This window comes from Lethenteron reissneri, chromosome 33 (genome assembly GCF_015708825.2).
Source record: "Lethenteron reissneri isolate LAM-NWPU_2019-01 chromosome 33, ASM1570882v1, whole genome shotgun sequence".
In the NCBI taxonomy this organism is placed as follows: Eukaryota; Metazoa; Chordata; class Hyperoartia; order Petromyzontiformes; family Petromyzontidae; genus Lethenteron; species Lethenteron reissneri.
The window spans coordinates 15,897,326-15,913,627 of NC_083811.1; the positions used below are offsets into that span (position 1 = coordinate 15,897,326).

Genomic DNA, 16,302 nt, shown 5'->3' on the forward strand with positions numbered 1-16,302 from the left:
TTCCGTCCAACAGCAGCAGCCTCCACCGGCTGTGCACCACGAGGCTCCACAGAAATCGCGGACTCCAACCGTGCCTCAACAGCACCGCCCAAGATTGCGGCGTCCCGCAAACATCTCGATGGGCCGCCAGATGGTCTCCATAGCGTGTGTAATGGTGGACAGCTCTCCCGCGCCTGCAATGGCGACCGTCAACTCCGCAGGGGGACCCTCCGAGGCTCTATCCCGAAGCCTCTGCTCGTCACCCCTCGGCAAACCCTCCTGTGGGTGTCCCGTCACTGTAGACGATGTGACAAGTGACACCAGCTGGAGAAGCACCGTCCGGAGCGAGTCCAGCTGCTCCTCCACCTGTTTCCAGCCGTTCTCTGCCCATTGTGACGAAGATGCTGCAGCTGCACCGTCCGTCTCTGGCGTGGTGACTTCACCAGCCTCGTCGTCGTCAGAAAATTCCACAGGTGGGTTCTTCTTCTTTAGATGCTTGGATATTTCGCTTTCAGTTGTACTCTCTTGTCTCTAGAAGGACCACTTCTGACTCCAGTTGTAATAAAGCACTTCCACGACAACTGCTGACTGGCGTCCTTTTTATTAACAACTACTGCACAGCTCTGCTCTCTCTTTCCGGATGGCTTCCTTCTCTCTCTCTACTGCCGTGACGCGCGCTCTCCCTCTTCCACCGTCGCGGCGTGTCTCTCTCTCTCTACGCTTGCTGCTGGCTGGCAGCGTGCTGGGAGGAGAGAAGGCTTCACTGACAGAGCCCGCCACATGGCCGGTGGTGAATAGAGGTGATGATGCAGTCCAGTCTCCAGGCTTCCACACCGACCTTGAGTCCTCCCACTGCCTCTTCTTATATTCCGGTCGGCGGAGGAAGGTCCGCCTCTAGCCACGACCCCTCGTGGAACCTTCCCGAAGGTTCCCGTACATATGCATTAGCTCTGCCCGTTACCTTCGGCCCAGATGGAACCCTACCATCTGATTGAGTATTAGTTACCCAGTGGTGACTATGCAAGTACCCCTCGTCGTCCCTTAGATGGCGCTCTCTCATTACACTACTGTAGAGTTATTAGCTACTGCTATAGTCAGTATATACTACTGTAAAGTTAGTAGCTACTGTTATAGAGTCGATATATACTATTATAGTCGGTAGATACTACTGTAGTCAGTAGAAACTACTGTAAAGTCGGGAGATAGTACTGCAGAGTCGGTAGATGCTACCATAGAGTCAGTACGTACTGCTATAGAGTCAGCAGATACTACTATAGAGTTAGTGGTTACTACTATAGTCAGTAGATACTACTATAGAGTAAATAGATACTACTATAGATTCACTAGATACTACTGTAGAGTCAGTGTTGCTACTTTAGTTGGTAAATACTACTATAGAGTCGGTATATAATACTACAGTCAGCAGAGACTGCTATAGAGTCAGCAGATACTGCCATAGAGTCAGCAGATACTACTACAGTCAGCAGTAACTACTATACAGTCAGTAGCTACTACTATGCTCAGTAGATAACTAATGTACAGTCAGTAGATACAACTACAGAGTCAGTAGATACTACTGTAGAGCCAGATACTACTATAGAGTCACAAGAAACTACTCACTCTTTTGTATGTAGCGTGTATAGATATATATGCCTATGGGGGGGGTAAACATATTTTTGAGAGGGGGGTCGACAATTTTCGGAAACCTTTTAGATCAACTATTTACCTGCCACTTTCTATTACTTTTCGATTCAGGACTTTTGCAAGCCTCTTATAATTATGTTGATGGACAAATGGACAGACAAACGGAACGCTGCACTTTCACAATAGTTTCGCATTTGCGTATGTACATGTTATGTTTTTGAGATAAGTTTTCAAATATATATATTTTCCCCCGGGCAACGCCGGGTACTTCCTGCCAGTATGATATATATTATTTATTACAACGCGATTTTACCATAACGCGGTGTTCTTCAAGAAGGCAACTACCGTGTTATAAGAGAGCAGATTGTATATGCCAGATTGCAAATACGGTTTTCCAAATACAGCAGTGTTGCACAATTGCAAAGCATCTTTTTGTTATAAAATCCCGGTGTTTAATTTGTCTATCAACTAAATAATAAAAGCCTTTCAGAAGGCCTTATTCAAAAAGTGAAAGAATGTGGACCTCCCCCCACCCCCACCTCCAGATGTGGGGGTAAAAAGTTGATCCGACAGGTTTACAAAATTTATCCACCCAAAAAAAGAAATGTATTTTGTAGGCAAATATGCCTACACACCCTATATACAATAGTTAGTATTATCTGCACATATGAGGGGGGGGGGAGAAGAGGACATAAGTGGGGGCGACAGGCGAGGCGTGAAGCACCGAGAAGCCCTCCACAAAACTTAGGCCGCCGAAATTATAGTGTGTTAAAACGCTCATGCCAAATGTATTTACCCGTTTGGTGGCACTCCTGCTCGTATCACAATTGGAGGTCCCTTAATGTAAATCCGGGTCTAAGTGCAGCTTAGCCTATCATCCCTCGGACGGTGGCCTACAGAGAGTACCACTTTGTGGGAAGAAAATTATTGTCTTTCGTAGATACTGGCATCCACCACAGGAATGTTGAATATCCATCGTGAACATAATCTTGAGTACACGTTCCTTGTCGTAGTGTTGAGGAAATTATATAAACAACAGAAGCTGCATCAATAAAATACTTCAAACCCTATTTTATCAATTCACAATATATTCCTACTTATTTCAGATGGTTAGTATGAGCAATTCCAGCTTCAAGGGAAACGAAATGAATCCCAATGCTGTTGCATATACCATTTAATGGAAAGGCTATAATATATATACAATTTTAACTTCGCCAAAGTATATTATTAAGTTCTGCTGTGAATATTAAAGTAGAGTGATTTGCTTAGTTTGCCACGAATGCTCGGTTGAAATGTAATTGAATTGGAATGTTTTTTTGTTAAAATAAATATTGGTATATTTTGCAGGTTCAGGGACTATCTAGAGCCACCCTGGTCTGATCACCCCTACCAGTACACCAAGACATATTGGATAATTCTGGCTGGTCGGTTGGCGTTTGTTATTATTTTTCAGGTGAGTACACATTCAACGTGCATATGGAAGAGTTAAGTTTCACTTTTCCGTGATTGCACCCTATTATCAATTTGTTGGTTTTTTGTGTAAAAATCAACAGCAGAGAATCTCGTTCTACTCTCTTCATGGATACCTATTCTATTGACCGTCATGAAATATTTTCAACTCCGTTGAGCAACCAGTAAATGTGGAAGGGTTGTCTTCAAACTTGCAGTGCTTCAGTTGAACAGGCAACTGAATAAAATCAGGCAGCGTGCCCTTGAAAAGAACACACTTAAGTTTTGAGTGGCACCCATCTTGGTTGTGGCCTTGATGGCTAATTTATTTTCATATAAAGTAGCGGGTTTAACAACTGTTTATGCAAGCAAGTATGATAGAATTTGGATTTCCTAGATGTCCAAAAATATATCATACATTGTAAAAAAAATGTGAATCATAGAGTAGTTTACACTGCATGGTTGAATGTTGGGGTTATGTGAAAGATAAAGTATATAATGAAACCCAAGAAAGCTTGAGTGCGATCTTCAGCAGCACAAATATGTCAATAGAAAACTGGGTGTGCTTTTCTTAAACTTGTATAAGTAGGAAATCCTTTGCATGCGGTCATTGATGGAGCAGTGTAGGAAGCAGGGCATTGGGAATTCAGAAGGGAGTTTATGGCATTGCATTGAAAATAAAGTTTTTGTTACCTGGAACCATGTGGTCGGGTTAGAATAAAGGTATGTTCGTTTTCCTTTAAGAGCAGATTAACAGGGTTTTACCTGAGTCTTTCACATCTGAATTAATATTTTCATAACAATCTGTGGTTTAGAGATTTTCATGACAGTTGATAATGTTTAAAAATCACAGCCTGAGGTGGCTGGAGCTGCTAAGCTGTGGCCCCACAGCGAAGTGTTTTGTTCATGTGGTTGTCCGTATACATTTGCCATCGTAGCATCGTATTGACCTAGCAGGACAAAACTAGGACCCAAAATTATTCTTGCTATAGACCTCGTGATGTTTTTTTCAGCACACTTGAAAGCCACGAAATGTCCGTGAGAAGCCCTTCCCTAAGAAACGTTATGAAGTTGTTGTTTTACAGAATCTTGTAATGTTCCTGAGTAACATGCTGGACTGGATGATTGAGGACATCCCTTCAGACATCGAGGACTGCATGAAGAAGGAGAAGCTGTATTTGGTCAATGTCTTCCTGAAGGAAGAACAGGATAAGATGCAACTGCTCGAGTCTCTGATAGGCAAGAACAAGGACAACTGCAAGAGCAGTAGCAGCACTCGAAGCAGCGTGAGACAACTGCAGGAGGTCCAGCAAAAGGAGCGCAGCAACTCCCACAAGTCTCTCCATGGCTTTCAGCTGTCCAAAAGGATCTCCAAAGAATGAGCACAACACACAAACACACACACGTGGTGTTTTGCAAATTGTAAAATTATATCCCTGGACCTCAGTAAAATTATAAGCATTTGAGGGCATGCTTAATGGAATAATTTGAACATAACCCCAGAGGTTTTCACAGACAATATTAGAATTCGTAGTTGAATTTTGGGTGAGGCTATGTCACGATCTGCATTGCAAGACCCTTTTCAGTCGTAAGATCCCTCCACCACCAGGTAAGGCCCACTGAGCTATATAGCTCTTTTTCAGAAGTGATCAGGCCACAATTAAAAGCTTTACGAGATGGCATATCATGTGCAAATGTATAACAGCCAAATCCTCTAAATGCATGTTTCTAAATGTGGAGGGAAAACCCGGAGAATCTGAAACACATCCACGTGACCACGGGGAGGCAGACATGCAAACTCCAAATATGCAGGTGTCAGGGTCTGGATCGAAACCTCAGCCGTGAGGTACGCAACATTTCGCCACTGTGGTGCCCCTTTTTCTGACTTCCTGGATTTGATTCTAACTTCCTGGATTTCCTGAAGATGCTTGATTTAGTTTCAAGCGAAAAGTTTCATCTCGTAATTGCTATATTTGGTCGTGTGAATTGTTCTTCCACATACCGGTGAACTAGATAATAATTTCACTTTAAAAGCTTGTACACACACTTTTCAATTAAATGTTTTGAGCTATGCCAGGTGCTCAAGGGTCTTAAGACTGAAACTTGCAAGAGGGAACCCAAAAATCTATTATAAATCAGTAATTACTTTAATTATCCTTATACAATAGTTTATATAAAAAAATAATTGATGTATTGGCACCCAACAGTAAAAAAAACTATCAAACTAAAACATGTTTTTATTTTACCAGGTAAGGCCCACTGAGCTATATGGCTCTTTTTCAGATGCGACATGACCAAAAATGATTGCTTAAAGTGGCTTATTACGTGGAAATTTATAGCAGCCAAATACTCTTAAGCACAAGTTTCTAAATGTTTCGGGAAACACCGGAAAAAACGGAGAAAAGGCCACACGACCACGGGGTGAGAGGGACAAGCAGACTCCAAATATACAGTAGGCGTAAAGGTCGGATTCGGGATCTAACCCACAAACTCCTGTATACCAGGCGAGGGAGTTCACATCTCCCCACCGTGGCGCCCAGTTATGAAAAATATAATTCCAGTGTATTAATGCAGATGGGCGAGACAACATTTTTATTGATAAGGAATGGGTTGAGTTTCAAATTCTAACACAGCAACACAGTACGTCCGAGTTCTTGATTGGTGTTTTATATCGTAATCTTGTTTGAAATAAGGTTGCGCTAAATGGGCCCCCATTCTGTTTGTTTGATGCAGTTGCATGTTTTCCCTGTGCTTACCTGACAAGTCCATGCTTTGGATAAAATTTATCAATCTTGTTTTTGAGGAATATGTTTGTGTATGTCATATATCATATTATCGTTGTTTGGTAAGAGGAAAGTGCATGTATAGAGGTTTGAGATATTAATAGACCTAACAAAATGTTGTTTTTGATTGTTAATGTTTTCAATCACCATACTCTTTTATCAGCATTATATTTTATAGGTAAATAAACACACGTATAGAGGTCGTGTCAATTTTCGTGTTATTGGAAATGTTTGCAACGAATTTTGCACTTGTTACTGGATATTTTATAACTTTTTAGAAAATGAAATGCTCAAGCTTGACACGGATGACTATTTTATTACCTATGAGTGTTTCAAAGGTACCGTATCATATGTTCCTGTCACATCTTTCAAAAACAGCAGTATACATTTGGCATACGTAGTAACTAATTAAGTAAAAAAATATGTTTCGTCACACGAGGGTAGATTCCGACATTTTGGCGAATTTATCCTTCTGAAGCAGCACTTAAGGTCTGACTACATAGTGGCAAATGTAAAACATTCCACGTGATACGAGTGCACATGTATTTTTTCCCCCTGAAAGTGTAACACCAACACACGATCAAAGGTCCTTGCATTAAACTTTTGCCTGTGACATACACAACATTGTCTGACCTGTGTAATGTGGTCAATGGCAAAGTTATGCCTTGCATACACGTGTGTTTTTTAAAATGTCTACATCTCATCGCTGACCACTGCGTTGAACAAAATGTGCGGGGCACATTGACTTTCTGGTTTTCTCCTTTAAATTAATACACTTTTTCACATTCCTTTCAAAGACAATATATATTTAGAAATAAAATAACATCAATGGACTATCTACAACAGCCTTTTCTTTGCACAGCACCTCCATGGAAAATAACTTGGCAGGACAACGTTCCAGTTATGAAGCGGAAGTAAGTTTACTTAAGTTTTACAACGAAAAGTTGTACGCAAAAACGCTCTAAAGTTTTGACACGCACGCAAAATTTTAAATCGCACCAGAGTAGCTCGGCGAGATGATGAAATATATTTACAGTGTAAATACATGTGAGGTGGGTCAGTCTTGGCTTTCGCCTCCAGGAAGGCAACATTCGAGAACTTACAAAATGCCAAGACCAGATTTCGTTTAGGAGGTCCACAACTTGTCTCGTCAGAAAAGTGTTTTCATCCTCACCCTTGTAACAATTTACAATGGCTTTAAATAAAACACACAACGAGTTGTACAATAGTCTGGGATGAATTTATCTTGGGCAGTGGATGTGACGAAAACCAGATTCCAGGGCAAGGGCCGGAGCAAGGAGAAATCGAATAAACGGAGTCGCAAAGAACAACACAATGGCGTATGCAATGTTTTTTAGGGTTAGGAGGAAATTGAAACCAATCCAAGAGTAGGATTAAAGTTAACTGCAGTCAAAAGTAATTGGTTAGGTTATAAAACAGCAACACTACAAGGATCTAACTCAAATGTAAGAGGAAATGCAGGGTACCAAGCCAAATATCAAAGTTATCTGAAGGCGAGATCAAATCAAGGCAAAGGCACGAGTAAAATCCTAATCCTGATTCCAGTTAACCCAGATGCCAATCTAGAGCTTGCGAAGTCTATCAAAATCTAATCACGGGCAGGGGGCTCGTTGGTCACTCTTTGGGGCCAGTTTAGATGCAGTATCCTGTAGCAATACATTTCGAGTGCCAATATATTATGTCTAGCGAGTAATTTTGAATATCTATTGCTCATTGCCATGCTAGTAAAACTCTGCACACTTTACATGTTTTAATGTACAACCCACGATTTTAACACGTTGACCAAATTTCAAGTGTTATTTCTTATTATTTTCATGCAACAGTGCCTATAGCACGAAAGGAAATAATTATACAATGGAAATCAGGCAGCATGCAACAACCAATGTATTAATCTAATGAGATTATTCTATTTCAATTATTTGGTAAGGCTGCGTTGGTCGTGGCACACAAACGCAATTAACGTAAAACTCAACACATTCGTGAATAACAGTGCCTTGAAAGAAAAATACTAAATGGGCAACTTATATAATTGCCCGAAATGTCACCTGTTATATATTGGTATGAATGTTTTTATGATCGAATGACCTTGTTTATAGGCCATGTTCACTGCATGCGTTGGCCCACGCTGCTTTTGGTCCATTCTTGCATTGCTACTCTCCCTTCCCTTATTAAAAGTAGATCCGTGACGTTATAAATTGGTCTGATACGTCCAGATGGGAGCATTTGAAAGACCGCTCGGGACCATGCTGCCACCGGGGGAGGTCGGAGTGTCCTCTGTTTCCGAGCACAGCCAACTCTGGTGTCACGTTTTTTAATCCGTTCACGCCAGGCCCTGAGTGCAGATGAGTGCAGTCCACTATGGCCAGGGTAGTCTAAAAAATACCCATACTTTACTTACTGCAATGGCAGCAGCATCATATATAAGAGTATATGTACATGATTAGGCATGCGACAATTCTTTGATTCATGAATAAAACTCAACACTATCGCCCTAAAACGAAAAAATATATATAAAAGGCGACGTTTCAGGCAATGGGCCTTCTTAGTAGCACATACGTGTTTAATGCACTTTTTAATCAATGCACATTAAATACAAATTGTATATGGATTATATGCTAAAGCAACTTTAGATTATTGGAGAGAAAAATAACGTATGAGACAATACAAGCAAGTAAAACATTACATTACATTAAAAAAATACTGGTGGGGGGGGGGGGGTTACATTCCGTGTAGCCCAATATGTTTGCTATATAGTATTGACTGTCGCTGCAATATCAAGAAAAGTGTGCTGATTTTAATCCGTGCAGGAACAAGAATGGAGGGAAGTAGAAAGCACTACAGGAGGAGGTGTGACGTGATTAGGACAGCATCAAAGGACTATGACGGAATCATTAGATGTTAGAGAGTCCGTCTATTATGTTAAATGTAAGATATTTTGGAGTGTGCAGAAACTCGAGAAGTGAAGGTAAAAGAGAGAGAGCAGAGGATCCAGGAAAAGCTGATTTTTAAATATATCTCAAGCCATGAACACAAAAGCACCAGTAGATTGCATAACTTGCACGTGTGCGAGATGGAGGAGGCCCGGTCTCCACGAGACTGGTGACTAAGAGGAAGACCTCATGAGACCAGATGTGGGAGACTGTCAGAATAGATGTTGGAGGTCAAGCGTAGCGGGTAAGGTGGCTTTAGCAACGATGACATCTCTTAATGTCCTTCTTGTTTTTTAGATTATAGAAGTATTTGAAGTTTGAAACAATGACGGGTACTGGTAGAGAGATGGTGAGCACTCCAGTGATAGCACACAGCGCACCCACAATCTTGCCTCCCACCGTCATGGGCCACATGTCTCCGTATCCAACCAACGTCATTGTGACCACCGCCCACCAGAAGGCGTCTGGGATGCTGGTGAAGTGTTTCTGCGGGTCGTCAGCTTCCACGTAGTAGATCGCACCGGAGAATATGACCACAGCGACGAAGAGGAAAAAGCTCAGCATGGCCAGCTCCCGCAGGCTGGCCTTCAGCGTCAGCCCAAGGATTTGCAGATCTTGGCAGTGACGAGACAGTTTGAATATTCGCAAGACCCTTACGAGGCGTATGATCTTCAGCAAAGGTTGCCGCGTCTGATCTTGCTGTTGCATAATCTCCAAGACAACCGTGATGAAATATGGCATTATTGCCAGGATGTCGATCGCATTCATGAAATCCTTCATAAAGGACGTCTTGCTTGGACAGGCGTAAAAGCGAACGGCAAGCTCAAATATGAACCAAACAACACACGCCGTTTCCAACATGAAGAAAGGATCGAGATAGTCGATGCTTGCCCGAATGCTGAACTCGGTACGATTGGCATGAACTTGATTATCTTTGCGAAATTGTGGCAGTGTCTCCAAACACATGACTGTAATCGACAGTATAGTCGCCACAAAGGACACGAGGGATAACATCTTTGCAGCGATGGAACCGTCTCGCGATTCAAACAAGCGCCATAAGTGCTGCTGAAAGTCTGTTCCGTGCAAGTTTTCCTCTTCAGGGGTGTCAAGTGTATTCTCTCCGTACCTTGCAACGGCTTCTTCTCCGAGTTCGTAGAATTCTACCTCCTCTCTGAAGACATCCGAAGGCACGTCAACAGGCTTGCAAAGCCTTCCCCCAGACTGGTAGTAGAAGAGGATGGCATCAAAATTGACGTGGCTTCTGTCAAAAAAGTACTCGTTTTGGAGTGGGTCAAAATATCGCGCTCGCTTGTCCGGGTGGCCCAGGAGCGAGTCTGGGAACTGGTCCAGCGTCTTCAACTGCGTCTCAAACCGTTCTCCGGACACGTTTATTACCACTCGCTGCAAATCACCACGCGGAGGTGCGACCGCACCCCCATTCCGCAGAAGGCCGAGCGGACTGGCCCCATCGGCACGCGATGCCGCTTTGTGCTTCACCTTTGGCTTGCGACCGAAGGAGGTCACAGACACGGCCCCCGTTCCCTCGCCACCTCGCAGCGAGGCGAGGCCATCCCCCTCATCTCCGCGCATCGTTCTTGCCGCCTTCGAAGGCAACTCACAAAGCCCCCCCCCCCCCCCCCTTTTTAGCAGCTCTCTCAAGCGGCGGCTGCAGATGTTGGCAAGCGGCAGCAAGCGGGTTTCAACTCCCTCTGCGTACGAGAGCAGTAAATCGACATGCTGCTGGAGAATGCCTTATATGACCAGTGAGGTTTGTGGAAGGTTATACACTGTCGACCTGGGCGACATATGGCAGGTGAACAGTTACTATTGTGCCCCCTTGTAAATAGGCATGTGAATTATTTATGTCTTGATTGCTGGCTATGGGTGTTTACATTCAGGGTAATTATCCCTGTAAAAAGTATTGAACATACCACTAACATGAAGCTATATAGTCACGTACAATTTTACATGCAGCACTTGTACTCGCATACTTTTGTATTTTGATAAGATGTGCCAAAGTGGTAAATACAAACTTTACAATTATCACTTTTCATGGAACATCCACGCCGCTTCACCATAAGCATTTTACAGCTCTACAATACGTTCACATTTTCATATTCTTTGGGTCTATCGGTAAAGTCACGTAGAGAGGTTCTAAGAAAATAACAAAAAAACCAATCTACGTGACTTCATCGAAAGACCCTAAGAATATGAATTCCTGCCGTTATGAAAGCTTTCAGTCAAGATTTACATTCACATTATTACAAGTCAGCTGTTTTCTTTACAAATATTTATAAAAATGTACACATCAAATATTTATAAACATTACCCTTTTTGTTTTACACATTATATATGATTTAAATTATAAACACAGACGATGCGGGTTTGTCCACCTGGATCTTTGTTTGGGCATTTTGACATTTATCTTCTTGGTTCTTTCGGTAAAGTCACGTAGAATCGAAATAATAAAATAAAACATAATAAAATAATTCTCACGTTTCGGCCACAACGCAAGCAGCCGTCCTCAGGTGAAGAACAGGTCTGTCGAGACGACAGACTGCCAAAACGTCGTGAGAATTATTTTATTGTTTTATTTATTATTTATTATTTCCATTCTACGTGACTTTACAGAAAGAACCAAGAAGATGAATCCCTGCAGTCACGAAAGCTTTAAATCGAAATTTTGACATTTAGTTTGCGAGGCTGGAAACTTGTGACCGTTAGGTGCACTTGGATAAAATAACGCTTTTTGGCTGCGATCAACAGTGGCACAGTTACGACTGTGGATGTCATGGGTGTTCGGACTCATGACACCCACCTTAGTGGGTTTAGATGTGGCTAATAGACGCATGTTGCAACTCTGGTCAGCGCACATTTGACATGCACACACATTCGCAGTTAGGCAAACATACATTCACATAGCACATTCAGCACGCATGCACAAACTGTCAGAACAGGCAACACAGTCAGAATATAGTCAGCACACACATGGTCATCATGCATATTCAGTCAGCAACCACTGCACACAACCGCAAATTATATTACACACCGCGCCACTGCCACGTGTGGCGAAAGCCCCTTACATTGCCTGCTTTTTATCATTTGATTTTTTAAATGCATTATTTTAATGAACTTACACAGCAGTAGATTGCGTTACACAGGGTTTGCCAGTACACCGCATTCTGACAACAGTAACCAATGACAGCATTCGCCAATAACGGCTCACCATAATCTTTGCAATAAACAATAACCACCCGGAGCCATTGCCTCCTCCAGGGGTCGGCAACCTGCGGCTCCGGAGCTGAGTGCGGTGGCGCTTTAAGGACTGCTGCTTCGTGACGTTATTGAGTTTGTTTTACAAAATTTTAGAAAAATGGCTCTTCCTGTTATTTGGGTCGCCAACTCCTGGGCCTAGTCAATCACCCCCCGACTTCTAAATTAAAGCTAATTATTTGGTGATGTTGCTTTGGCAGTGGTGCACAAGCACAAATACAAAATGCAAAGTAGAGCGCCAGTGCATTAACATGTCTTTAATACAAATACAGTCCCAGTTCATCATTAACAATGTAATAACAATACAAACAAAATGTTTAAACACATTATTCATATGAATTCCATGTAATTTTACCATGAACATTTTTCATTCCTAATGCGTGTAACAATGCACGTAAATCTTACACTGGTTTCACACATTGTTTTTACATGTTCTCTAAAAAAAAATATCTGAATAAAAGCACACCCTTCCAAATTGCCAGTTTTGCAGTGTCTAGGCCACCATTTGTGGGACACAAAGAACTCTTGAGTTCACCGAGGCATCATAAATAGCGGCAAGGAGTAAGTGAGAAGTCCTCCCGTGAGGCCAAGACCTCACTCCAAAATAGCAAGCTCACGCACGCTCTTGGTTTTTTGCCGCTTCGCCTTGTAATCCGGACGAAGCACCTCCAACTTCCTTTTCTGCGCCTCCACCTTGTTCTTGTGCTTCTTCATCTTCCTCCGGGCAGCTATTTCCGGGTTTGCAACAGCCTTCACAGGGCACACCGAAAACAATAAAATGTAATCACACGCGATGAAAGAAAACGGGTTGGAGTGACTTATTCCGCTCAAACTTTCTTTATATTGTGGAGTAAATACTTAGAAACATTCTTTTAACATTTACAATAAGCCAGTAATAGTTTTTTTTAATAATAATGTAAATATTATTTATTAGATAATAGTGCATCACAAGCCATTGAATAGAATTTCCATAATTGTGTGGCCAAGACAGCTCCTCTTGGCTGTGGGGCCACCTGAACCGTTGTGTGGGGGGCACCGTGGCAGCAATTCACCGCGAGGGAGGAGAAATTGAACTTGGGTGGCCAAAAGGATATTTGCTGGTGGAGGGGGCCAGACCCCGCTCGCGCAAGGCCATGGACTAAGAGTCAAATAAATTATAATGTAACCTTTTCACATTCTGAACGTACAATAAAGATTAGAAGAGGATATAATTAAATAAAAATGTGTGTCAAATAAAAACTGTCACTACGTTGTTTGTGTGCTGTGTTTTCAAGGCAGCTGGCCCACATTCTGTGGTTTCGGACTGAGCAGCTAGCCCCTGACAGGCGGCAGCTTCGTTAGCCAGGGTAATGGGAGTAAGTGGTGTACTTGACGTGTCCAAGTCACGAGCGAGAAGCAATTCATAATTAAAATAGTGGGCAAATACATTTATTTTAGATTTAGTTGTGCATAGTTGATCTGTAATTCAGATTAAAAAAACAACTGAAGAATAAACGTTTTTGTTATACTCATCATGCACTGAGATTATTTTAGGATTATCAGCCCACTGGTCCATCCATCTGGACGTGAAAGCCGGCCAGCCAGCCCAACTTTTTTTATATGGTATAAAACAAAAACATCCGAAGATCCTCCCTGTCCGACTGCTGAGTGATAAACAATTCTACTGGCAGCACTGAGCCAGTGGCTTTAGTTCAAAATTCCTATTATGGAAGCCAATATCTACACAGGAAAGCCAGTACAGTCATCCATCGCCAACCAGGGGGGTTAGGTAGGCAAATCTGCAGTTGGTAAAGTTCAAAGCCTATGGGAAATAGGCGGTTAGGGGAACCATGGCCGTGGTGAGACTCACCATAGCTTAACGAATAAAATACAGTACACTACACAATAACGTAGAGTGTGCAAGACGTTCAACGTGCATACATACATACATAACATAAATATTACATTAACTTTATATACCTTTAAAATTAACGATGTTGACGACTACAATGAGATGATGGGGAAAGGGGTTGTTAGAAGGACAAGGGGCTCAGCGCACCTAGCACCTCTTCCTCCCGGTCATTAATGACCAATAAACAAAAACAAAATATGCGGTTGCGATACGACGCGGTCTATGTGCTACGAGACTCGCTGATGAGCTACGCAGCGCCACGGGTGGCCACGGGTGGTGCTGTGACGCGGAGGAGAACCGCACGGCCTCATGAAATTTGTAAAACGAGAGTTGCAGACTTCGTGCTTACCCGGGGATACTCAAATTTCTAGGCCGCGGTTGGGTAAATTGGTATACAATTCATAAAGCGTGTGTACATGAAGTCCGCGGTCGGCGAGGGATTGCTGTGTATGCTTCTGACAAAGTGCTACATATTTTTATATTTTAATAGTCCCGGAACTCTGACCAAAATTTTAACTCGGAGCCTTCCAATGGCAGGTCAGGCAGCCTGCTCAAATGCCAAGTAGTAGCATGTAATGGCATTTGCGTGGACCGCCAACCCCGTCCGTGCACGTGGGCATTCCTGACCTGTTGAGCCCGCTGAACTTTGCGCTCCGTGCGCTTCTGGTTGGCCTGCTTCTGGACACTGCTGTAAGCCAGTGAGAACTCCTCCACCCCCACCAGGCCCTTCAGCAACTCGATGATCTCCTGAGACAGGGTCTTCAATGTAGGATCTGTAAAGCATGAGTAAGTCAGCACCTATAATGTATAGTACACAAACAAGATTAACTAAGAGATTAGGTTTTCCACTTTTTTTCTAGCAACAAAACAGGTGTTAAGATGTTAAAACACCAAACTGAAACCTTTTACAAGGAATAATGTCTGCATTAACCACAATACTTGTGGTCAGAATGCAAAAAAACACTGATTATATATGCATTGTCTTTGAAACTGATTGGTCCACACCAGACAAATTTCTTTGGAGCCCAGTCTCAAATGGTGTTAGAACAGATGACTCTAAAAGGCATCCTCTGAGACGAGGCTCCAAAGAAAGCTGTCTCTGGTGTGGACCAATCAGTTTCAAAGACAATGCATATATTATCAGAGTATGTTTTTGTTTGCATTCTGATCACAAGTATTGTGGTTAATGCAGACATGATTCCTTGTAAAAGGTTTCAGTTTAGTGTTTTAACATCTTAAAACCTGTTTTGTTGCCAGAAAAAAGGGGAAAACCTATTCTCATATTTTGGTACTGGCAAAGGAGGTATATTATTTCACCTGATGATGATTGCTTGTGTTGCGATCGAAAGGTCGTGATATTTTTATTTTTCTATCTCCGTGGCTTTACCTGATGACGATTGCTAGTGTTGCGATCGAAAGGTCGTGATATTTTTATTTTTATATCTCCGTGGCTTTACCAAAAGACCCAAAGATTATAAGATTAACTACTCATATTAAAAAAACTCCCAACAATCATGAATAACATTGCATTAAAAGGAACAAATGTATACACAAGTTGATGGTTTGGGCAATGTCCCTTTTTCATAGCACATAGGTCAGTTGATGTTATTTGTTTTTGTGCACGATTTGCAACACAGCCACCAAAAATGTTTCATAACTACTTGTGCTTATTATACACGTAAGTTCTATTAAATTCTATAACATAGAGGATCAGAGCCCCAAAGCCAAGACTAAAATACTAAAAAATCAAGGGTAATGCCATGGCTATCAAAACATATTCCTTAAGGCAGAAACTTCCCGATGAGAGAAAACCATAAAAATAATGGAAAACATTTTTTTACGTACTTTTTGTAATTTTCTCGTAAAGTACATCCTCACATGTATTTGTGCCAAAGTTCAGATTTCTAGCCTTTCTAGAATTCACACCCATCGTTTAGGCACCACTGTCCTACTTGCAAAAGATAAACAGCAGACGAACCACATAACAGACTTTTTGCACTCACCGTGCTCCACGTATGTGCTGTGCAGCTCACGATGGAGCGGTCTCAGAATTATCACCAGGAATGGAGTTGTTTTCTCTTTTCCCAAGTCTAAAGCAATCGCCGCGAAGAACTTAAACACACACGTTCTCTGGAACAGGAGAAGATTTAAAGATATTTCCAACATTATTACGATATTGCTTTAAAATGGTGAAATTAATAGAAATTAGACCTTGAAAATGGTTAAAAATCTAATTTTAAAAATACTAAATACAATCACACTTAAACAGATAAATACAGTATATTAAATAAATTACCTATTCCATACCTCTAAAGGAAAACATCTCAGAATA

General features: G+C 42.0%; 3 protein-coding genes across 4 annotated transcripts in view; 1 reads left to right on the top strand and 2 right to left on the bottom strand.

The window, feature by feature from the left end:
- LOC133350388 (anoctamin-1-like) overlaps nucleotides 1–5,688 on the top strand; it is a 103,434-nt gene extending 97,746 nt beyond the window's left edge. For both annotated transcript variants that reach the window (XM_061564722.1, XM_061564721.1), the window contains exons 26-27: nucleotides 2,971–3,076; nucleotides 4,158–5,688. In XM_061564722.1, coding sequence (XP_061420706.1) covers nucleotides 2,971–3,076; nucleotides 4,158–4,454 — 403 coding nt within the window. In that variant the 3' untranslated portion in view covers nucleotides 4,455–5,688. The remainder of the gene's footprint in view (nucleotides 1–2,970; nucleotides 3,077–4,157) is intronic.
- A 1,235-nt stretch (nucleotides 5,689–6,923) lies between these two features.
- Nucleotides 6,924–12,157, bottom strand: LOC133350389 (potassium voltage-gated channel subfamily A member 1-like). Its single transcript, XM_061564724.1, has one exon. The coding sequence runs from the start codon at nucleotides 10,394–10,396 to the stop codon at nucleotides 9,062–9,064; it is 1,335 nt and encodes a 444-aa protein (XP_061420708.1). The 5' UTR covers nucleotides 10,397–12,157; the 3' UTR covers nucleotides 6,924–9,061.
- A 164-nt stretch (nucleotides 12,158–12,321) lies between these two features.
- Nucleotides 12,322–16,302, bottom strand: part of UTP20 (UTP20 small subunit processome component) — a 115,551-nt gene continuing 111,570 nt past the window's right edge. Inside the window, exons 61-63 of the mRNA XM_061564720.1 lie at nucleotides 15,974–16,100; nucleotides 14,598–14,743; nucleotides 12,322–12,829 (exon numbers count right to left, since the gene is read on the bottom strand). Of these exons, the coding sequence (XP_061420704.1) occupies nucleotides 12,674–12,829; nucleotides 14,598–14,743; nucleotides 15,974–16,100 (429 nt within the window). The 3' untranslated portion in view covers nucleotides 12,322–12,673. The remainder of the gene's footprint in view (nucleotides 12,830–14,597; nucleotides 14,744–15,973; nucleotides 16,101–16,302) is intronic.

Coding starts and splice junctions, on each gene's coding strand:
- LOC133350389 (XM_061564724.1), bottom strand. CDS start 10,396: ATGCGCGGAGATGAGGGGGATGGCCTCGCCTCGCTGCGAGGTGGCGAG.